The sequence below is a fragment of the Neopsephotus bourkii genome, unplaced genomic scaffold (genome assembly GCF_033783945.1).
Source record: "Neopsephotus bourkii isolate Nb327-2 ecotype Australia unplaced genomic scaffold, CSIRO-AGI_Nbou_v1 NB_107, whole genome shotgun sequence".
In the NCBI taxonomy this organism is placed as follows: Eukaryota; Metazoa; Chordata; class Aves; order Psittaciformes; family Psittacidae; genus Neopsephotus; species Neopsephotus bourkii.
In genome coordinates, this window is record NW_026900624.1 from 8,878,290 (window position 1) to 8,901,898 (window position 23,609).

Below are 23,609 nucleotides of genomic sequence, written 5' to 3' on the forward strand. Positions count from 1 at the left end.
TTCAGTTCTCTCCCCAAAATGAGCCCCAATCCCCAGCACACTCCCAACTACTGCCTAACCCAGTTCCCTTCCCTTGTCATGTGTGCCAGGTATCTCCAGCATCAGGTAACAGCATTACTGCTGCCTTACAACTATAAGAACAAATTTAAGACAATTGGTGTCAAGGATATTTTTTTATATATATAATTTAGGTGTTTGTATTACTTAATAGCAATACTGTAAAGTGTTTCAAGGCACAGAAAGTGTTTTTATTTGTGTTTCTCGGCCAGTTATCAAGAGCTTATAGTAATGCTCCATCAGCCTTTTGTGGAAAATGGGTTTAACATGTTTGACACTTTGGCTGTAGACCAACTCCTGTGAAAACCATGGTTGGTTACAGGACACTAAGCTTCACGCATGTAGATCCCTTTATACCACTGTAGTCACACAAACTCACCTTTACCACCCAGGTTTGCAGTCTCAAAATACTAGAGAGTGAAATAAATCTCTCAGAATTTGTGGGGTTTCAGCCTGCTGTTTCTACCTCCTATTTCCCAAACTCCTAGTCTTTTCTGGGGCTGAAGCAAAGCCTGAGGAAGTCAGCAGTTTTTACAACCACTCAGCTGTGTACTGAGTTATACCTCGTGTCTCCTGTGAGTACTGGGCCACAGAGGAGACCCTTGCAGTTTGCAAGTTAGGTCCAGTTACAACACATTCATGTAAAAATACGGAAGGGGGCTATGGTTTACAGAAATAATGAAAAGTGGAGAATTACTTTCTCTTTTCCCAGTAATTTTTCCGCACGTGCACACATACGTTCCTAAGTGTTTCGGCAAACCAATCTAGTATCCCAAGTCAATGAGTTACTTTCAGGCTGATGATGTGAACATTCACAGCTTTAAATCCCTTCTTCTTTGAGAATATTTAAATAACTGCCTTTTTGTTCAAGGAAATCTTGACTCTAAAACAAAAAGCCTGTAGGAAACCCATATATTGTTAATTGCAAAAGATGGGCCTGCTGTGGTTTTCTGCGCTGCTGATCATATATAGCATCCCAGATGAATAGAAGATCTGATATTATAATCATGTTGTGTGAGGAGTTTGGACTGAGTATTACTTGTAATTCTGTCATTTCTCTCTACTGTTTCTTTATTAATGTCTTCAGCATTCTTGGTCTGTCCTCAATCTTTCACATTTTGTACTGATGCTTTATTGCAGTGTTTTCCAAATTTTTTAAGTAAGTATCTTTCAAGATGAACAACAGTCTTTCCTCGGGAACTGAATGAAAGCCAAATTATTCATCTAACTACTGCCTTAGACATCCCCTCTTTGGAAATCACTGTTCCATTGTATGATGCTTCCTTTTCCCTACGTGTCTTCGTGAACAATAAAATACAGTGTTGGCATTTAAAATATTGTCACTTCATGGTTGATGGGTGAGTGAATGACTGACTGAGAGTTTTCTCCTCAGAAGTAACTTTGGGAGGAGTTCTTTGCAAATTCAGGCTCTAGAGATGGATATGTTTTGTATCAGTGATGCTTGCCATGCATTTCTGAGCTTTGGGTTATAAACATAAATGGGGCTAGTCTTTTCATTATAGTTGCTATTGTCCATGCCCATCCAGTGACCTGTCCTCTATCTTCCCAGAAAGATTTGGAAATAACTACCTCACAGGAGTTAACTATGAAGAAAATGTCATTCAGAGCTTGAATGGCCTTTACATGCCAGTCACAGACTGTCACCGAGATTGCATTATAAGCTTGGATAAGCTTTCCATATTTTAGGTTCACAGTTTGTCACTGCATTGTTATTTTCATTGCTCTGTCTTTTTGTCCTGAGGTTACTCTCTGAAGGTCTAGGCTAAAGAAGGTAAGTGAATATAGGGAAATGGAGAAGCGGAAAGAAATAAAGTTATGAGTGCTTACCTGCCTAGTACTGTTGCTGACACCTCTATGTATGTTTCCCTCCTGAAATCTGCTGTAGTTCCCGCAGCTTGGTCAGCAGTCTCTGGTTGTTTCCAGTGTGTGTTTTTGCTGGCAGCACAAAAGGTCCCAGTCTGTTCTTCAGATCATTTTGTCTAGTGCTAGCATTGGGAAGCCCCAGCTGTGTTGCACTAGGCTCTGTACACACATCAGCAAAAGACAGTCACTGCCTGAAAGAACAGTTTATAAGGTATGATGAAGATTACCGAATCCACGCTGTTTCAAAATACATGGCTGCAATTCACATGAAACCTGACAGTGAAATATGTATGAATATGCATCAGCACTGTCTCAAATCATCAGGAGTCTGTTAACACACTGGGCTAGTAAGTCCCATTAGGGACACGAAGGCTGAGGTAGTTTTCCCTTCTAGTCTGTGTGGTAAGAGAATTTACGTCACTGGTATTGTTTGAGAGATACTTTTACAGTACAAGTTATGGACAGTTAAAAGCATATCATGTAGCAATATCTTGACATTTCATATGGCTTAAAAGTGGCGTTTCCAATTCTGTGTACAAATTCAAGTTTATAGAAAGTTTTTGTGGTATTAATCGAAAATCATGAAATTATACATGTCCTTTTCTCCAAACTGGCAGAATTTTTATATGAGAAGAGCTATCCATACATCCTTAACTTGTCATTTATTAGAAAACTCAAACTCTTAATGGTTGACATTGGACTAAAACGGGTCAAGATACAGACCAAAATCTTCCTATTACAGAAGATATAAAAAGGGGAATATATTTGCATCTGGTTATTCTAATTCACCACTACAAGCATGGTGTGATTGCATTCTATCTAGTCAGTTCTTTTCTTTGTATCTTGAAGAAGAGATATAGCCAAAGTGAAGGGCATTTGGAGATAGACAAGGAAAATAATTGAGTCACAGAGAGTCTTATGTTTGTGGAGGGATGGGAAAGATAGGGATTGTTTTAATTTAAAGAAGAGACAAATAAAAGAGGACGTGACAGTAGTGTACAGAATGATGAATGATACAGAGGAGGTGAATTGTGTGCTCTCACTTGCCCTTTTGTAAGTACAGAAGCAGAGGGGCACTCAATAAAGCTAAGTCAAAAATAGTAGCACTGTTTAAAGGGAATTTTTAAATAGTAAGTATCTTGTTTCCGTAAGCTTACCTTGTTTCTCCGTGATGCTGGAGCATGTATTGGGAGGGATGGAAAAGACCTCTAGGAAACGAACTCAAGTTGTCCTGCTAAGCAGATCTTGTGGTCATACTGCAGCGACTACTGACTGGATTGGGTTATATGGCTTGTGTGAAACATAACTGGTCAGGTAGTCTTAAGGAACCTTTTTAGTCTTAAAAAGAAGTGAAAGTTGCATAAGATTAATAAGTGTAATGAGATTATCCATGCATTTGCTAGAAAGAGTAAAAAAGTAACTCTTCAAGGTAGAAATCCATTATTTATGGAAAGAATATTGCTCTGTGGTTGACCCCCATGTGATTTTTTTGCATGTCTCCCTGTATATCTGCTTGTCACCCTTTTATAAAAGGCTGAAGTTCAGCCGCATTGGTTCAAGGCTCTGCTGTCAGGGCCAACCAGACATCTGTCTATGAGGAAGTTGTATGAAGTATGTTTATTCTTCCTGAATATTTATTTCTTGTTTTCTCTTGCTTTTGAATATTCCATTTATTATTCATCTTTACTTAATAAGTTTGTATCAAAATTCAGAATAAAATTTATTTTTATCAGTAGATTCTAGGGAACAAATAGAGTAGATTTTACATGTATCAGTCCCCCCTCCTTCTTTTATAAGGAGGATAATGAGACATGCAAATATCTTATAACAAGTGAGATAATTTTCTGGTTAGGTTATTATTATGTCTGTTTACATCCACTGTTACTTTTAGACTTGATCCCTGCACTTTTTTTGTAGATCTGCAATTGCTCTGTAATTCCTCACCATACAGCATTATTTCATGTAGTACAATCCTAATCTACCTCTGGTGATCATTACTTCAAAGCCTAGTTCCTGTGGTCATTTTGAGTCCTGTGCCTACCTTTTTTCTAGTATCTCTGTCTAGTCTGTTCTGGTAATGTCAGTGTAGTGATTAAGATCTGAATCATGTCTGTAAGATAGCCTTTCCTTTCCTCCCCCAGTTTTCCCCACTTAAAATAGGTGACATACTGCAGTTTCTGGATGAAGACTGCTCACAGTGATATAGGAAAAATTGCATTTTCAGAAGTGTTTCTTCATGCCTTGTAATTAGGTGTTTGTTTTTCACTGACCTATAGGACATCATAAATGCGTTTGCTGACATTCTCAATATTAACCTTTGTGCAGCTATTGAACATTTAAAATATTTACTATTCAACAAGAACAGATGTATTTTATTACTCATGTAACATATATAATTTCTAAAAGTTTGTAGGAGATACATATTTGTGTGTGTGTGTATGTGCTGTGTGCATCAACATCAACTTAATAGTTGGGAATGTATCTGTCCTCCACTGCAGTCCAGCTGCCTCTGAAATAGCTATGGACATTATTGTGGCAGCCCTGAAATACCAATGTAGAACATGGTGAAGAATTGTTTAGCCATTTGAAATTGCAGAGAAAATTTAATTGTAAATGTAATTACGTAGTCAGAGGTATGCAAATTTTATGTCCAAACCTAAGTGAAAAGAAGCATTCAGCCTAATTCTTTGTCATTTGTCAAAAGCCCTCCAAAAACCGTCTAAACCATCTCAGCTGCAAGCTAAGCTGCCCTTCATAAATCTCAGCCGAAGACTTGCTGCTGACTTTTTAAGACTAAATTATTTCTATTGTTCTCAAGTAATTACATTTTTGTTGTTATCTGAGAAGAGAGCCCCACTGGGTTGGGCATGTAAGTATATGGGGATAGGGGGAAGGAAGATTTGTGTTAGTTAAGTGGAGATGATAAAGCTGAGAACATAGCAGCAGGACATAAATCAGATTTTTTTTCTCTTTTTCTAGTTGGCTCGTCACAATAAAACATTGCAACAGATGCTGAAACCAGGGTCAGATCCAGATGAAGGAGATGAAGCTTTGAGGTATTATGCCAATCATACAGCACAGATAGAGGTAAAGAATTGCTCACTGGAAGATTGGATGCAAGACAAGTTTGCATCTTGTGCACAGTGTATCAACTCTTTTTAAGATTCAGAGCGGCAAAGCTTATTCAAATGGTGTAGATTATTTATGAGGAGAAAGTTGAATAATATGCTTTTGGCTATGGGAGAAAAAGGAATGCACCTATATTAAAAGTGGCTTCAAATAATCGTATTACAGGAGCTTGCTTGTGTGTTACCAACATGTTTTGTTAGGGAAATAATGACAGTGTCATGAAGTCAAGAATAATCTTGTATGGTACATCACTCAAATAAATAGTCATGAATTTCAAAGCCAGTGATGCTAACTGATCAAATTAAAAGTCTGGCTGGAGTACAAAGAGGTTTTGAAGTTGTGTAGACATTCAGTATGGCTTTTGTTTAAAAGACCAAGGCTTGGCCTGCTTCATCAGTTCTGTTCTCTGCTTTAAACTTTACCCCTGCCATGGACTGGCTTTGGATCAAGATCCACAGAGGTATTTAGGTTCTTAACTTTTATGTCAGTTACTGCGCTCTTACAAATTTCATGGGATTATAAACATCAAGGTAGGAATTAGGCACTGTAATATCTCTAGTCCTTAGTGACTTCATAAGGAGGAGAATTTCCATGGTGCACAGGTAGCTGCTGTGAGGGACTGCAGGGAAGAAGAGGTATCTGTCTTTTGGAAATGCTGTATCAAGTCCAAAACTGGCCAAGTATGAAAATAGCACAGTATAGTTGCACATAGGCCCAGCCTGAATCTGGGCCAATAATTTAATCTTCAATGGGATCCAAGGCTCCATCGGACCTGAGCTTGGGTGTGTAGGGTCTTGATGTAAGCACATCAGGTCCCTTTTGCCCTGGCTGTCATCAAGACAGGCTATGGCTGGGTCCTTCTCTGTTTCCCACCATCCTTTTTGCCTGATACAGGCCACATTATCCCACCACTGGATAGATGGAAGCTCCATGGCTGTGGTGGTCCAAAGGGCAGCTAAGTAGTCCTCTAATATATTTTAATATTTTGGGTGCTCTTGAGGTATTCTGAAATCTCCTAAAACTTCTTGGCTGCAAAGCTGTTCGTTTAGTAGGTATGTAGGCCTCTGTTCTCAGGGAGGCTTTTTAAATGTCATTCTGCTTAGCAGCACATGCAGCTTACCTCTTCATTTGTGTCCCTGACAGAGCTGAAGATGTGTTCTCAGCTGCTTTATTCACCCTACAAGGGTAGCTGCTAGTCATATAGTCCTGTTGCAAAACTCCTGGCCTGAGATACAACTATTTACTTAGGACACTTCAAAACTGCATGTCCAAATTTTACATAATGCATATGCCCATGAGCAGAAATGAACGTAATTATCCTTCATTTTCAACAAAAATGTGCTTGACTATGTTACTCTCAAAAATGACTTAAGACAGGTGGTTTTTTAGTATGTTCACGTGATAAATATGAATTAATAGAGAGAAGGGAGTGTGGTTTAATGCAGGACTTAGACTGGAAAATTGAAACTCAGCCCAGCATTGCCGTTATATCAAATGGATGCTCTGGTTTTTCTCTGAAATCAGACCTAGATTTGTTTGGCATTTCAAATATAGCTCCCCTGTATCAGGGTATCTCATTTGTTTGATTTGAAAGTCAAATAGTGGGGTTTCTTTTTTATTGGTGGCTGTACAGAGACGGGTCTAGGAGTCAAGATGAGTTTCTGCTCATTTCTGTATTTTCAGTAATGCAGAGTCCATGATCGAATGGGGAAGCAATTTTGATGGCAGTGTGGTGAGGCAGAATAAAATCTAGCTCACTCACCAGTAACTCGGTAGGCCCTGAAAAACAAACAATGCAAAACCTTGGTTTTGCCAAGAAAGAAGATAAAGACTGACAACATATGGGTGCTGTCTGAGTGACAAGGTGCTATTTTTGCGTATTCACCTTCACAATTTATCTCTTAATTGAAATAGACTCAAGGTGAGAAAAGAATTTTGTAATCTGAGCAGAAAGCCCCTGAACTTCTGCCCTGTTTACTGGGAAAGATTTGCTTGCATTTATTGCAACATTGAAGCATTCTGAATTAGAATATTTTTTATATTTGGGGGAAGTCTGGACCTAGGTTTTGCTCAAGTATTTATTTGCTTGTGTATGTATTTGCCACCTCATTTTTATGCAGGCTTTTGAAGATAGAAAAGTAGTTTTGCTTTGTTTTAGGATTGATTGGTTCAACTTCAGAACTTCATTGTAATGCTCAGATAATTCATTCATTAATTTACAAATAAAAGGGGAGCTGTGAACAAGAGAAGGTGTGACAGAATGGATGGATAGTCACTGATCTTGAAAATAATGTGCATTTTATTTATAGATTGTTCGCCACGATAGAACAATGGAACAGATCGTCTTCCCTGTCCCCAATATTTGTGAATTCCTCACTCGGGAATCCAAGTGTAGGGTATTCAATACAACAGAGAGAGATGAACAAGGGAGCAAAGTCAATGACTTTTTCCAACAGACAGAGGACCTGTACAACGAGATGAAATGGCAAAAGAAAATCAGGAGTAAGTATTGCCATTTCAAAAAATACCTTTATTATGCTAAAACCTTGCTTTTAAGCCTTCAAATACTTTCATTTTAATAGTACATTTTGTCTGCTCACTCCAATCATGCAACAGGCAGAATTGTTCAGGGCTTGAGGGTGTAGGTCAGCAGAGACACTTGCATGCCACCCTAAAAGAGGCATAATAGGGAGCAGTTAGTAATATCAGTAATTTGTTCAAGATGATGTTTTGGACTCCAAAAGTTAAACAGGGGGTGGATGAACTGGGTGTAGTTCTACTAAACTCAATAGCGCTGTGCCTAATTAAGCCAAGGCCCCTAATATTTAACAAAAACATGTGTAGCTGCATATTTGAGGTTTGCAGATTCCTAAAAGGCCATTAAAAAACTTGTAAATGTCAGTCACTTAAAAACGTCCCTCACCAGAACCTCAGCTGCTTTAAATCTGCCTGACTCCCATGGAGTTAGTTCCTCTCGGCCAGTTCACATCACACTTGCTTGACTAGACTGCACTATGTCCCAGTCTGTTATGTCCCATGGTGGTGGCAGAGGCACACGTACCACCTTAAGCTGCCTGCAGATCTGACAATCACAGTCAAGATCATGGGGGAGAGACTAAAGCAGGGACCTGAAGAGGAGGTGCAGTGAAGCCAAGACAGGTACCCTGAGTTTCTTGTTTAGTTCACCAGTGGGCATTACAGCTGCTCGCCCTCACCAGGAATGGTGCTGCTGCTGCTGCTGCTACCGATGTCCCTGGGACAGGAAGCTCCTGCCACCTCAGCTGCTGTCAACTCTGCCCTTTGCTTTTGGAGCACAGAATCAAGGCTGCAAACTAATTAAGCATCTGCAGTATCCTGGAGGGATAAGGAAGGAAGTTATATTTTATATATGTATATAAATAAAAATAGATGACAGTGATCATTCAGTGCTAAAATTCGGATGACATTAGGGTGGTACACATCAGCTGTTCACGGCATCATTATGCAATTAAGAAGGAAGGTAAGAATAGGATCTATGGTCAGAGCAGCATAGAATTTGGATAGTAAGAGCAATATGGTTTAATGTCGTATCTTTAACATGATGGAAACATGGATGTTGTTTGCAGTTTTTACAAATGTCAGTTCCCAGGCTATAATTTTCAGAGGCAGTAGTAAGTCTTCAGTGTGAACCCTCTTGGCCCAGGCCTGCTTCCCTTGACAGCACTGTAAGGACTTGTCTGCACTGACAAGCTGACCAGAGTAGTTGTAAAATAAATTATTCCAGAATAACTCGCTATCTGCACAGTCTATTTGGGAATAAAAGTCACTGTATTGTAGAAAAATTACTCCAGTAACAAAATCATATCTGTTGGTTTTGCTTAAGAAACACAAATAAAAGAGCCCAACACTACACTTACATACACCAGACCTGCCTAATGCTATAAGCAAAGAAAATTGGTTTATTTTTATTCAGAAAATAAATTCCTCAATTCCTTTCATCAGTGGAATGGCCCACAAATCTCCATGTAGTTTGTTGGGGTTTTTTTTATTTGAAAAGATAATACAGGTTGAGGCTCAGTTCGTTCTTTAGCCAAATGTCTATTAGCATGCAGTCTGTGTTGCTTAAATTGACAGATATCATTTGCAGCTGCTCCAAATACTTAAATCTCATCAGTCAGTAGCATAAGGTTACCACAATGAAATCTGAATATTTACCTGATCATAATTAAAGTCTATTTAGACTTAAGCCTGAGACAGCCATAGGCAGTTGAATGACTCTGCTGTTTATAAAGTGTTAGCTGGGTGCAGGCAAGTCAGGAATATGCTCTGCATGCTTGCAGCACATTCTCAGTACTTTAAAACCTAATTATTAAGAATACATCATGTTCAAATAGATAAACCTCCCTGGCTAGAGATCTTCTCATATTATTGAACATAGAATCTTGTTTTAAATGTTCATTTAAACCTCTGCATGCTTGCAGCAGGTTCTTGGTACTTTAAAATCTAACTAATAGGAATACATCATGTTTGGATAAACAAAACTCTCCGGCTAGAGATTTTTTCACACTATCACACGCAGAATCTTGTTTTAAATGTTCATTTAGACATATTGTAGTGCTGTCACACACACGAAATGCTTGCCTGAGTCTTAGTACCCTCTGATCTTGTTCCTAGTCTTTTTGCTGAATCGTTTATGTGACTCTGGACACAAAATCTTAACCCTGTTTTGCCCTATTTCCCTTTATAGTCTTTTCTAACTAGGTTGTAGGTTCTCTGGGATATAGACTATCTCTCTGTATTTGTACAGCACTTCACATATGGTGATCATGGTTTCATCTGAGTCCTTCTAAGCAGGAGTAAAGAGCTGTTTGTCTGCAGGTAACCTTGGACATCTGAGGATCGTGCAGGAAATAGTCAGCTTTCATAAAAACAAATTCTAGTCAGACCAAATTTTCACCTGCTCCCCAAAGTAGATCAAGATGTATTTAGTTTGACAGAGGTTGGGAAAATACTGCAGCTCTGAAACCTTGCCTATTCCCTTGTTTTTTTAATAATGTCATCAGTGTACTTGGTCCAACTGGGTCATCTGGGTGACCTGTTCTGAGTCTTCTGGTTGACAGGCACACAGAGTGCTAAAATGTGGGGTTTTTTTGCTTGATTTTGTGTCTTGATGCACAGAGGCTACAGATTCAGAGTCAAGTGAAAAACTCTTCACAAAAGATCTAGTCCTAAAACATGAGCAGAGGCAAAACTCCCATATTTAATAAACTGTATTGGGATCTTTGGATTAAAGACTCTGCTTAAAATGAAGTTTTATGGCAAACCTATGCTTAATATTAGTCTATTTTAATTAATTCATTAATCTATATTTTTTAATTCCCTGTAGGCCATTACTGAAGTTCCCACCTGCTTTCATTTCACTGACTGCTGCTCTTCTCCTCATTCTAGATAATCCACCCCTGTTTTGGTTCTCCAGACACATCTCTCTCTGGGGGAGCATTTCCTTCAACCTTGCTGTATTTATCAATTTAGCAGTTGCTCTGTTCTACCCCTTTGGAGACGATGGAGATGAAGGCAAGTGGAGTTTGGTTTTATTTTTCCTTGTAATTTTAAATGCTTTCAATGCTAAGGTAACAGCTGTATAAAACCCCATCTTCAGGTATCCTTGTATCTGCAGAAGCCATTTAGTACCTTCTTAGTAGGTACTAAATGTCTGAAATGTGGTAGCTGATCTTCTGTGTCACATGGTCCACATAATGTGAAGTAAAATGGGCAGAATATAGTTGCTAAGAGCATCTAGATGATCGGGGTTAATTCTGCCGTATTGCAGTATACTGCTGCACACATTGAGTTACAGCTTCTGAGCTGAACAAGGATTCCTGGCAGCAGAGGGACAGAGATTCCTTAGAACTGATCAAACCAAATGACTTGCAGTCTTAAAAAGCATATGGAATAGAAGGACTTGAAAACTAGCTTCTCGGCTTGTGACTATTTTGTTTATTGGGATAAAAGGGCATAACTGTTGCAGAGGATAAATGCATTACATAAAGATATGCTTAAAACCTCTGATTCTGCCTCTGCTTCATCACATGTCACAGGAAATATCACAAATAATAAATTTCATTAAGTAAATGCAGCAGAATAGCAGGAAGCCTCTTTGAATCCAAAACAAGCTTAATTGGGATAAAGGAGACTAAATAGTTCTGAATACTGGTAATGGGAGTAGAGCCATTCACCTCTAGGTCTTTAGTTTGTGTTCAGTCCAGTCAGTAATGTGACTGAAAGTCAGGTCTGCCTGGTGGCATGTGAGCTGGTCTAAGTGGAAGCAGTCCAGCTTCTAGTAGATACATGTGCTTTTCACAAATACCAGAGTTGGCACCAGCAAACATTCCTGTTGGCTGGCTAAACAGAAAGGCAGCAGATTAAAATATATTGGCATGGAGACCACATTGCCCTTTCACCCTACAGGGTGGTCTCTGGAGGTCATGGCACAGGCATTGCTGCAGAAAAAGGGAAGCATTTGTACTTAGTTCTTTCCTGTTTGTAAACTGAAGAGTCACTTGGAGTACGTGCACATTACAGCCCATGCAGAATAAAAGGAGAAATAATGATTTAAAAATAAACCTTTGAAGATACTAAATTTTAGCTAATCTGTACTCACAGAAATCCTCTGGTCTTTAACCAGTAGGTATTAATGCTTATTTTGAACTGCAGATTTATATAGCATTAGTTTAAGTAGCCCCAGTAATCCAGTGATTTCACTGATAGCACATTTCAGGATTCTAGTTCCTAGTGCTTGTAAAAACAAAAGCAATTCCTAAACAATAAACAATAGATGTGGCCAAATGGGATTAGCAAATCACCCTTAAGGATGTTTAAGGAACTAAGCATCCTTAGTACTGTACTACCCCTCCACCAAAAACTGATCTAACAGCCAGAGTTTGTCTTCCATTTTTCTGCTTCACCTTGCATAAGCCCACCTATACTCACACATCTGAGGTGTCTGGGCTGGTCTAATCATCCCGAAAATGCTGCCTTTTGGTAGATACCTGCAGTTCTTACATCATATGACATAAGCAACGTTTGCACTCCAGAGGAAGACTCCTTGCTTCCAGCTCGCCTGTCTTCACATGTTATTGGTGTGGGTCCTGTGAAGTAAAACTGTTTGACCTACAGTAGGGAAGAAGGCAAAATGGTTTGTTAAAGAAACAGTGAGTGCTTTGGCCTCACCTTTGAAATCCACTTGGAGTTATTTTTTAGGATCTGTTAAAAGTTTCCAAGTCTTACTGGTGAAGGAACTATCCATCAGAGCTGACCTTGAACCTCCTGCCAAGGATATAAACGCTTCTGGATTTTGGAAAGTTCGGATGCCATCTGAATGTTGAGGCTAGGGCTCATTTCATTTCATTGTTTTCTAATCCCACTGATGCTGCTTAGCTGTGTATTTGTTGCCAAAGAGATAGCATGATTTCTGTTGTGAGTCTAGCTAAATTTTCTATTCCCTTCTCCCCCATCACTGACCTCTCAGTTCATCTGATAACAATAGAAGCCAGTGCACAAGTGTAACAGTGCCCCAAGATCTGAATGTGCTTTTTATATCACAGCAACATGGTGTTTTTATAGGGCTTTAAGCAGAGGAGAGAAGGGAAAACAGGGGCATCGCTCAAAATTCAGGGAGAGCCTGGAGCCAGCATCTTGCAGAGCAGCAAAGAGACTGACTCTGAGGGCTCACATGCCCGCAGGAACTCAGCAAGACCTGGGACCTGCTGCCTCCCCAGGAGCGAGGCACAGCTATTCAGCTGCTCTCGGCAATGCAGATGCTGCCTGTTCGGGCTGAAGTCCCTGTGGCTGCCTTTCATTACAGCGAGCGCCTTGCTCCTGTGCAGAGGCGGAGGCTCCTGCTGAACACCCGCAGCCCTTCAGGAGAAAGATGCTTTTCTAAAACCAGGGCGCTTTGGTACTGTTGAGGATCAAAACGTGACACTGCAGTGCAGTGCCACTTGCTCCGCCACCCCAAGGACTGGTTATTTCTGTAGCTGAGTAATCATGGAATTAGACTGGAAGAGACCTTAATGATCCCTGCAGAAGGGAGGTGATTAGTAGCTTGCTCCAGGAGAAGGGTAAACTCTTTCATCCCTGAGCACTCCCTGGATTTTAATGGAAATTTCATTAACTGCTCTTGTTATTACCTGTGCAAAAATCAACAATACTATGATAATAATAGCTCTCACTGCAATTAGAGCATGCTGTGGTCAGCAGTTGTGGTGCATGAATCACACTTTTTGTTAGCTAAATTGGCAAAGGAATTGATGTTTTGGACCTGTTTCATGGTGAAAAATGGACTCTCCAAAGATGCCTTTCTGAAATCTCCCTTTCTCCTCTATACAGGCACGCTGTCTCCGTTGTTTTCAGTCCTCCTTTGGATAGCAGTGACATTTTGTACAGCAATGCTGTTTTTCATCTCCAAGCCTGTCGGTATTCGACCCTTTTTGGTGTCTGTTATTCTCAGGTCTATATATACTATAGGGCTCGGTCCTACCTTGATACTTCTTGGTGCTGCTAATGTAAGTACTTAAGAAACAAGCAGAATTTCTCTTTCAGCAGAAGCAGAGACATTAAGGGTATCCTATTAAAACAGCCCTTAATTAGAGCTGTGCAAAGAACTTCTTCTGGTTCGCTGGTTAAGCCAAAAAAATAAATCATTTCCAGTCATTGTGAAACAGCAGTGTCAGCAAAGTAGGAAGCTAAAATAAAACTGATTTGGTTTTGTGCATATGCAAATATTTAAAAAATAAAAACAATGTGAAATGTAAAGAAATATTGCCCAATATGGGCAATCAAATTTACAATTTCTCATGTTAAAAGAATAATTTTCTTTACCAATTCATTCAGCAGTATTGACACAAATTTGTGAGATGATTCCGTTACATTATTTTTGAGAAGAAAAAGCTTTTAGAAATTAAATATACTCTCAGCCCTTTGCCAGATCTTTTAACTTAGACATGAGTAAGTTTGCATGTTTACTGAGGTTGGTAAGATATACAGTCATCAGTCGTGCTCACAATTCATCTATTTAGATTTCTGCCTGACTGCTACAGCTCTAATTCACCTTAGCACAAAGTACTGGGCTATTTCCTACCAGCTCTGTGAGAATTTCACATACTTAAAACTACCCAGACATGTAGGTAAAGGTAAAGGCAAGTGAGCAGCACTAGCCTTTGTCAAATTTGTGAAAGAAAAAAACATGTTAAGTCCTCATTGCTTGTCCTGGACTATCAAACTGATGACGTTAGCCCCTTTAGTATTTACTTCTGAAACCACTGTTCAAGAGCAGTGAAGAATCTGATGCTGTTGCTTAAATGCTATACTTCAAAAATGCCCCCAGTATTTTTCTTTTAGGGATTTTATATTGAAAACATAATCTGAAGGAAACAGTAGGTCTCTCACACACCCCACACACTTTCTGTTGTGTTACTGTTGTTCCCTTTGTAGTAGCATGCCTAGCTGCTCCTACGTAGTCTCAGGTCCAAACTCAAAATCTCCCTGCTTGTTTTTTTTTAATGCCTTATGACAATAATCCCACCCTACCTACTCACTAATGTGATAGGAGTAAATCAATGTAATGAGGCCCGGTGCAGTGTTAGATGGGTGATGTGCTTCCACTTACTCTTACAGGCTCATTCCCAGTGTACACTGGTTGGTTTTCTTTTTTCTCACTCTCACTTTAGTCAAAGCAACCTATCTAGACTTTTAAAGCACTACAGCAATGCAAACAGTAAATAACAGGATTTTTCTGATGGAATAAACCTAGCTTTTGTTACCCCCCACAGCTTTGTAACAAAATAGTGTTTCTGGTGAGCTTTGTTGGGAACCGTGGAACTTTTACTCGTGGCTACAGAGCGGTTATCATGGACATGGCTTTTCTCTATCATGTAGCATATGTCCTGGTCTGCATGCTGGGCCTCTGTGTGCACGAATTCTTCTACAGTTTCCTGGTAAGTATGTACTTCTGTGGAGGGGAAAACTTTGCAAAAATAGAAAATACCGTTACCCCTGCAGCTGCCTTCAATTTCTTCCTGACAGTCAAGCCAAATCATGTGTATTTTTAGCATACCGTTGTGTTGCTGCCCCTTAGGAGCTGCTGTTTTCATTAGAACCTGTTGCTGTTAGGACTTACTTTGTCTGGTTCAGAGTTGAAAGTTTGCCCCTTTGTTTTCAGACAATTATCATACAGACACTCCTTATTCTCCCCCTTCCCCAGCATACATACATTCTGTGTCCATTGTTCTGTATCTTGTGTCAGTCATAATCTCTTCAGGACAGGAGTTGTCCACTGGTGTGTGCATCATACCTATACCAGGATCTCATTCCTCAGTTCATCTTGCAGCCCTAATAAAATAAATAAAATTTTAAAGAAATTACTTGGGAAATGGGGATGGCATGCCCGTGGTGTAGCAGGAAGATTCATCACTTTAAATGTATCCCACTTCATTTTCTTTTGTTGCCATTACCCAGATGGAATGCCTTTTTATAATATGATACAGGTGCAATGAAAATGAATCATACAAAATTATGCTAATCTCAGCTAACTGCTCCCTTCATGCTGCATAGCAGTAAAAGGTATTTCACTGCTTTTGTTTTCCGATCCTTTTGCTTGATACTGGAATGTGTGAAACTTGCAGGGAGACTGGCTAAATTGTGGTCATTTATGTGGGTTCACTTTCCTGTTGTATTTTTCACAGCTTCGTGAATAATGGTGAGCTCCCAGCCTTTCACAGAGGTGTGTTAAGCACACTAGAATTGTTAGGGGTTCAGTGCTTACTCTGGTAGAGCGCCTGCTGGAGTCAGGTTTTCTATATCTTGGCATTAAAGTCAGTTTCAAAGTTTGGGCAGATTTCAAAGGAGCCAAGATTTGTGGCTGTAGCTGCGGGACCTTTATCAAATGAATGTAACTCTTCTGCTTAAAAAATGTACAGAGAATTATCTGTTATTCCTTCAATGAGTAAGGTAATCTCTATCTTAAAATACTTTCCAAAGTGCCAAGTAGTTTAAAACATTTTATGTACTTACTTTTTTCAGTGACTGCTATTGACCAATGTCCATGATTCATGGATATTATAATTGCCCACGTTCCCAAGTTCCTTCCAGGTGTTCACTTTGTACTGGACTTATTCTAAACTCTGAGACTTGTTCCTCTTTCTAAGCTTTGTCTTGTATGGAATGAATGATAACTTCCCTCTTTCTTTGTTTAAGATTAATCCTTCCACAAATCCTTCCACAGACCTTGTGAATTGTAACTAATACCTTCTTCTGTGGACGATTTTGATAAATCATAATGTGTCACTATATCTGTAATCTGAATGTTTTGAAGTAGAAATACATACATTATAGATAAGGTCGAAAGCACTATAGAACATCAATAGAACTGTAAGAGAAAAAAGCTATAATTTCTTGAAAAGCTCTTATCATGTTTAATTGCTGTTTTAGGCCTTTGACATTTAAAGCAGCATTATCTTGATGTGTACTTTCAATACCAAGAAAGTATATAGTGCATGATGAAGAATGAAAGTTTCTAGTTTTCTACAAACATTACAATGAATTTAACTTTACCCTAAAAAGAGATGGCCCTGATCTGTGTACACGTGAGCGACTTTTAAATGATGCCATGAGCTCAAAAGAAACAGTTTACAGGCCTGTAATTAGTTACACGCATGAGTGCATTTTTGTGTTGTAACCTATGTATGTTTATCAGATGGGAGATAACATGAACAACTGATTTGCAGCTACAGATCCATAGCATGAAGGAACTGGTTTTTAATTTTAATCTAGCCCTGGTTTTGACATGGGGAAACAATGGTCTTATTGATAACTGTTAATCAGGTTTGGATCAGGCTCATATATACTTTGTGACTTTGGACTTGATTTAAATTTAAAGTTCTGTGCTAGATTTTCTCCTCCTATAAGCATGCCCAGCTCCCACTGAAATCAATGTGACTTGTGCGTTTATGAAGCTGAGAATTTAGAACATGGCTAGATGTATGTTTCAGTAGTTCAGATTGTTTTCCTATGTAGCATCTATATATTGCCTCATTTTTGTTCATTTTTGCACTCCTCTATGCTTTTCCCAGCTGTTTGATCTGGTCTACAGAGAAGAGACATTGCTAAACGTGATAAAAAGTGTTACCCGGAATGGTCGTTCCATTATCCTCACGGCAGTGCTAGCACTCATCCTAGTTTATCTCTTCTCCATCATTGGGTTTCTGTTCCTGAAAGATGATTTTATCATGGAGGTCGACAGGTTGAAAATCAGGACTCCTGTTGCAGGTAGGGTTTTTATATCAAAATTTGCTTCTGGCGTATACCTTTTCTGTCTGCCTAACCTAACTTTCATCTAAGGAAGTAAGATTTCTTTCTTCGTATCTGTGAGAGCAGAGCTAATTCTATATACCTTAGAACTCAGTTAAGTCTCTGGGTAAAATTTGATGTTTATAGGGTTGTTTCAGACTAGGCTTATCTGTTGGAATACTAAAATCTAACACATTTGATTTATTATGTTTTCTTTTCAAACTTGTGCTAATAGAAAAAAAAGCACCCGTATTTCCTAAGTATTTGGAAGAGCAATTCAAAGTTGATTACGTTGGTTCTTATTCTACCTTAGAAGCAGCTCATACTATTTTCTGTGTTCTGTATGAGGCATGTGATCCTAATATGTACAGTAGATGTATTAATTTGATTACTTTTTAATCTTCATCCATCAGGAATTTATTACAGAATCTATACTTCCACTAATAGGGGGCTTTCCTGGGGTATTTCATGATCAACATTAGTGTATAATCCTGGCTTCAGTAAAATCACTGGGAGGTTCTTCATCAGTTTTTAAAAGGTCAGGATTTCAGCTTTCTGAAATGTGAATAGAGAGTTCCAATGTGAATAGAGAGTTACAAACTTGTTTTGCTAGAAAAAAGCTATGTCTCGTCTGTTGAGATCTTTGTATATGCTGCCAACCAGCCTGCTGGGAGCACGGGCAAAGAAGTAACTGTCTTCATAGAAATACCTGAGAATAGCTTGTGATTAAATTCCTCGAGGCATGATTTTCCCAAATGCTGAGCTCCTCAGATATGTACAGAAGCACAGAACAACTAGTGGAATCCACCCTGGACTCTGTGTACTCAGCATTTGCCAGCCTTTTCCTGAATTTATTAAATCAGGACCTAAAGCATACAAACAAGGCAAAAGTCATTCAAGACACATGGGCATGATGTATTCATGTAGCTGTTTTGATACCACATGAAAAAAAAGGAACCTGACAGATTTCTTTAATATACCTTGCTTTTTTACCACTGATCATCTTTAAGGGCTAAGTTGACATGTTTCATAAGAAATTAATATTTGACCTACTGTTCATTTTTGGACAGAAGCTATGATGTGAAATGTCACTTTGACAAGTAATTGTGACCATTTTAGGAGAACAGATAAAGACTACAGCAGCACTGGCCTGGTCCAGTGGAGTAATTTCTCTGTGTTTGTGTTTATTTTGTTGGCAGATTTTTGTGGTGTGGGTATATTCTTGCTGGCTTTATACATGCCTATTCCTTATGAAAAACTCTTCAAGAAAATATGCTGATTGTATATTGATGGGACATTATGCATCCCAAGACAAGTGCTTTAAGTATTTTCTTTATAAAGCAGCAGAAAGAGAAAGCGGGAGCTCATGTTTTCTGTTACACAGTCTTAGACTATTACTTTTGTTGTATGATTTTGCCTTGATTTTTTTTTTCCTTAAACCTTTTTGTATCTCTGATTTGAAATGCAGAAAATTGTCGAAGATGCACAAGATAAAATTGGTTTGATAAAATCAAGCTGATGTACACATTAACCCACTTGGGGAATGTTAAATTAGTGTTTTACACAAACCCATACATATTTACAAATGAGTGCCAAACTGTGTTATAATCCTTGAAAACTCTTAAATATTCTACATTCAGGATAACTGACATCAGCTTGGTATCCTTCTTGTCAGCTTTTGTGAATAATTTATCTAATGGATTTAAAAGTGATATTATTTTCCTATCTGACAGTTGTTTCTTGCTTTGAATGTATATTTTTCTAATGAGAAGTAGCAGCATTTGATGTAGATTCATTAATTTCAGGAGATGAAATGGGAATATCTGTGACATACAGTAAATATAAAACCGTGGTTTTGTTCCTTGTGATTGCTTTGAGCTGTTGAGGCAGACTGTTTGAGGAAGGAGGTGTTGGTGGCATAATTTGTTCTGCTTTTTCTTCTCAACTTTCTGACTCAGTAATTTGCTTTTAGAAAATAATTATATAAAATTTAGTATCAAATGTAGTATCTGTCTTTTTTGTCAGTATCATGCTTTTTCCACAGGTACTGGTGATGTCCCCACTACAACCCTCACATCAATCATGGGAGCCTGTGCGAAAGAGAACTGTTCTGCAAGCATCCCTATTACTAACCCAGGTGAGTAAAAAGGTTTCCCCAGACTGATGATCAATTAGAAGTGAGAGATTTGTGTGTCATTATAGTGGAGACATTTGCTAATGTGAGAAGTGATGATCCTTGCTTTAAGTGCTCAACTTCTGCAAGGCTTGGAGCTTACCTGGCAAGTTGCCTGTAACGTGAGTGCTTCCCACACCTGATTTCTAGTTGCCGTGACATTAATTTTGTTATTAAATGAGCTTGCTGAATCACTATGCTTGAATGTATAGGCTGCTTCTTTCCAACTGACTTTGCTGAGAAGAAAAAGCTTGCTGCTTATCTGCAGCATCCTCACCTCCACACACTGAGCCACGAGCCACTACTGGACCCATTTAAGGCCATAGAAGTTCATTTAAATGCCGTAGCATGTATCAGCAAGCTTTTGTGTATATTTTTTGCATGTATCTAGCCTAAGGTTGTAGTGTAGTCAGAAGACCTAATAGCCCAGATCTAGGATCAAGCTACTATGTCTGAACGAGTTACGGTGGCTCAGCTAAGCACAGGCAGCAGTCCATCTGTGCATTCTTAGCATGTAGCAAATGCAGGGAAATGCGGACTGTTGCATTTTCACACAATAGATGTGTTATTTCATGCTTGTGGCAAGTGAAGAGCTTAATTGCTCTGGTTCAGCAGATGAGTACACCTGGTTTTACTTTCAGACCTGCATTATGAATATGATCTGTATGTCAGAAGGACAGAGGAGGGCCATGAAGGATGATCGGAAGGCTGGAGCACCTCTGCTACGAAGGCTGGCTGTGAGAGTTATGCTTGTTCAGCCTAGAGAAGAGAGGCTCTGGAAAGACCTTACAGCAGCCTTCCAGTACCTAAAGGGGGCCTACAAGAAATCTGGAGAGGGACTTCTTACAAGGGCCTGTAGTGATAGCACAAGAGGGAATGGCTTTAAACTGAGAGAGGTTAGATTTAGATTAGACCTTAGGAAGAAAGTGGATAATCGACAGGCTTAAAATACTTATTGCCACAGTTGCCTGTGGTTGCTGGGGGCTGCAACTGAGGACATAAGTCATCCCTTCCTATCCTGTGTTCCAGTATAAAGCTGTTTCATAAGCTTTTTTCTTCCATTAGTAATTTTTGAGGTTTTAGGATCAAAGGCTTCAGGGAGAGGGCTATAAAAGTAGGCTTTTTCTCCCCAGCTGGTGTGTAAACAGTCCTTATAAACAGCATGGGAAGCTGTCTGACTAGATAGAGAAAACAGTCTCAGAGCTATTGGCAAAGCTGCTGCATTGAAAGAGTAATCAGTCAGTCAAAAGAGGCGCAGTGTGGCTTTTGCCAAACTCTTTAAATGATAGAAATCTCACAATTCTTATTGTTTGGATACTATTTAATTTAAAATGAAACAATAATGAAAGGGACTGTACAAAACATCCAAGTGCACTGTCACTTAATCTTGGAGAAGTTTTATTTATCCAGTAACACTAAGAAAACAGCATTCTGCAAGAACAGTTTTGCTCATCTTTGCCAAGAAGCCACCTGTCAAAAGGTAGTGCTCTGCCTTTGGTCTTCTCCTGGGACAGCCTCCCTTCTGGCAAAAGCATGACTGGTGGAATGCGGAGCCTGAGATTTGGAGAGATTCATGTTGTAGCCGCATGAAGGAGTCCACAGCTGTCTGCAGGGAACATATGTTCCCAGTGCATCTTAGGTCCAGAGTGGAAACATAAATAAGTTGCTTTTCAGATCAGGTCATTGCTGATCATTTGTTCTGATGAGCTTCCACTTCTTCCTTGAGTTTCACTGGGTGAGCGTGTGCTCAGTCATCGCTCATGCTGGGAGCCAGTCTGCTCTGCTCAGAGAGCATCCCCTGTCTGCAGCATGCTTCCTCACTGCTGCATTGAGCTGTCAGCATAAAAATACTTTTTTTTACCTCCCTCAGGAGTCTCCTACTCTTCACTCCAAAGGCATTTTCCAGATCACTTAAGTCTTTGCCTGGTGAAATGCTTAATCACTTAAAGGAACTTCCCAGCCTACAGTACGTGGCTCTTTATGTTCTATAGCCCACAAAGACCTGTGCTAGAAAGCTGCACAGATACCTGTTAGTAAAAGAGGACATTTTCAAAGACTCGTTCCACTCCCAGGCCTGGTACTGCTCTGTGCAAGTTAACCTAGATGCATGTGGGCACAGGTGTCTCTCCTGCATATGCTTGTGCTGGAAATCAGGCCCAGAACCCAGGTAGCTGTGGATCATCAAATGAGGATTTTTGAAGGAAACCTTCCTATAATACCACTTACTGCCCGTGATTAACACTGCAGGGTGGTCTCAGTGCCTAAACCGCATTACCTTTGAATTAAATTTGATCAGATGGCAGCCTACCTAATGCTATGTATCTACTCACGGACCACTTATCAGACTGGAGGTGACTACAGGTAAACCCCCTGAACCTCAGTTAGTGTCAGTACTGGGTCCTTCTCAACAATTCACTCTACAGACCCCCTTATTTTGGTGGTCTGGGCATAGTCTGTGTTGACAGGGGCTGAGTCTATGGTGAGTGCTGCTGAGCACCAGGGCAAACCAACTGAGGCAAAACGTGAGCCTGCAGTGTTACCTCGCTCCCAAAGCGAAGATAGCTCTTGTTACTCCACATGTGGGAGTGGAAGGAGAGTAGACATAAGGATGTCTGTACACTCCCCAAAGCCTATATTAGTGCACTGGAGGTTTCTGCCAACTTTGGGCTGTCTGCTTTCTGATTCTCTGGCAAAGGACTTGCAACCTGAGCTTGCTCTTCTGGGTGCAATGTGGGATGGTGATTCTCTGTGTTGTGAGGTGTGCCAGTCATCTGATGAGTGGTATCTTGCGTCTCTCTGAAGCTTGCTCTCAATTTGCACCTCAGTGAACATGGAGACTTGTGAGTTAGGGTTGCTAGTAGGCAACTTTCTCCCATGTTGCAGCTTCCAGTTCTCAGCCCTGTTTTATCCTTGTCGTTCATCAGAATCTGAACATCCACTGCTACCAGCCACTGACACTAGTCTTGTGGCAAGTGAAAAATCTTGTTCAGCAGTTATCTAAATGAAATAGAAGCTGTGGCTTTTAGAAAAGCTTTTTATTTATCTTGTGGCTGATGATCTTCTCAAGCACAGATATTAGCTCCAAGAAAAATGATGGAGTAATGTTTGGAAGGAGCTAAAAAAGGCAGGCTACAAAAGCAAAGGAGATTAGTTGGTATGACTAAGATCACTGTTCTAGTAAAAAAATTCCAGATGTGACAGAGAAAAAAAGTTTTATTTTCAGTTATCCTTTCAGTTTCAATATTTAAGCTGCTGTTTTTTAAATCTGGAGTTCCTAGTGGTAGTAATGTCTGTAATGACCTTACAGTTGAGCAGAGAAGTTTATCCTGATGTCTGCTTCTGCTTTTCTTTTTGCTCAGAGTTCCTTAAATCAGGAGTTTTTTCTCATTTAATTTGCTTGCGTAGCAAAAGCAGCGGTGGTAAAATCAGCAGATACCAGCTCTGTTCTGCAAATACCAGTTGTGAGGCATACACCACAATTTGGGAACCCATGTTTTAAATCCAAATTGCTTGTCTGTAATGTGAGTGATTTAAGTCAACTCAGTTTATCACAGTCTATCTGGTGCCCCAGATGTGGCGGTTTGGGGCTGTTAAATATGCTGTTTCAGTTAGCTATCACAGCAGGATGTTGTTATTTATTAAACTGGTTACAATAAGTGCATGAAGCAAACCACGTGAGAATTGCTGCCTTCACTGCTTAAGCAAATGTGTCCCTAAAGAGAAGGGAAGGCAGGAGAAATGGCAATCACAGCCCTGACCCTTCAGTGCAAGCCAGCAGGACACAGGGAACAACTCAAGCAGGGCTCTTCAAAAGGAGGCTCTCAATGCAGCCACAGCATGGGGGTGAGTGGTGGTGGGAGGAATTCTGGCCAAGGCAGACGTAGTGTCCCCGGGGACTGGTGTTCCAGCCCAGCTCCTCTGCACGTTCAAATATCTCCTGCACAATTGTACCCTCTGTGGCTCGGCCAAAACCACGCAACAGCTCTGCAGCAGAGATAAGAATAGAATCCAAGTTTTGAAGCTGAGGTCAGGGTGAGTCTTT

The 23,609-nt window shown here is 39.8% G+C and overlaps 1 protein-coding gene across 5 annotated transcripts in view; it reads left to right on the forward strand.

The window, feature by feature from the left end:
* Positions 1-23,609, forward strand: part of ITPR2 (inositol 1,4,5-trisphosphate receptor type 2) — a 257,303-nt gene that overhangs the window by 205,854 nt on the left and 27,840 nt on the right. For 4 of the 5 annotated variants that reach the window (XM_061359821.1, XM_061359798.1, XM_061359812.1 and 1 more), the window contains 3 exons: positions 4,921-5,028; positions 7,380-7,572; positions 10,498-10,709. In XM_061359821.1, coding sequence (XP_061215805.1) covers positions 4,921-5,028; positions 7,380-7,572; positions 10,498-10,694 — 498 coding nt within the window. In that variant the 3' untranslated portion in view covers positions 10,695-10,709. Of the gene's footprint in view, positions 1-4,920; positions 5,029-7,379; positions 7,573-10,497; positions 10,710-13,437; positions 13,614-14,879; positions 15,045-17,177; positions 17,374-19,438; positions 19,532-23,609 lie in introns of those variants that run through there. The other variant, XM_061359829.1, reaches the window with a different exon arrangement.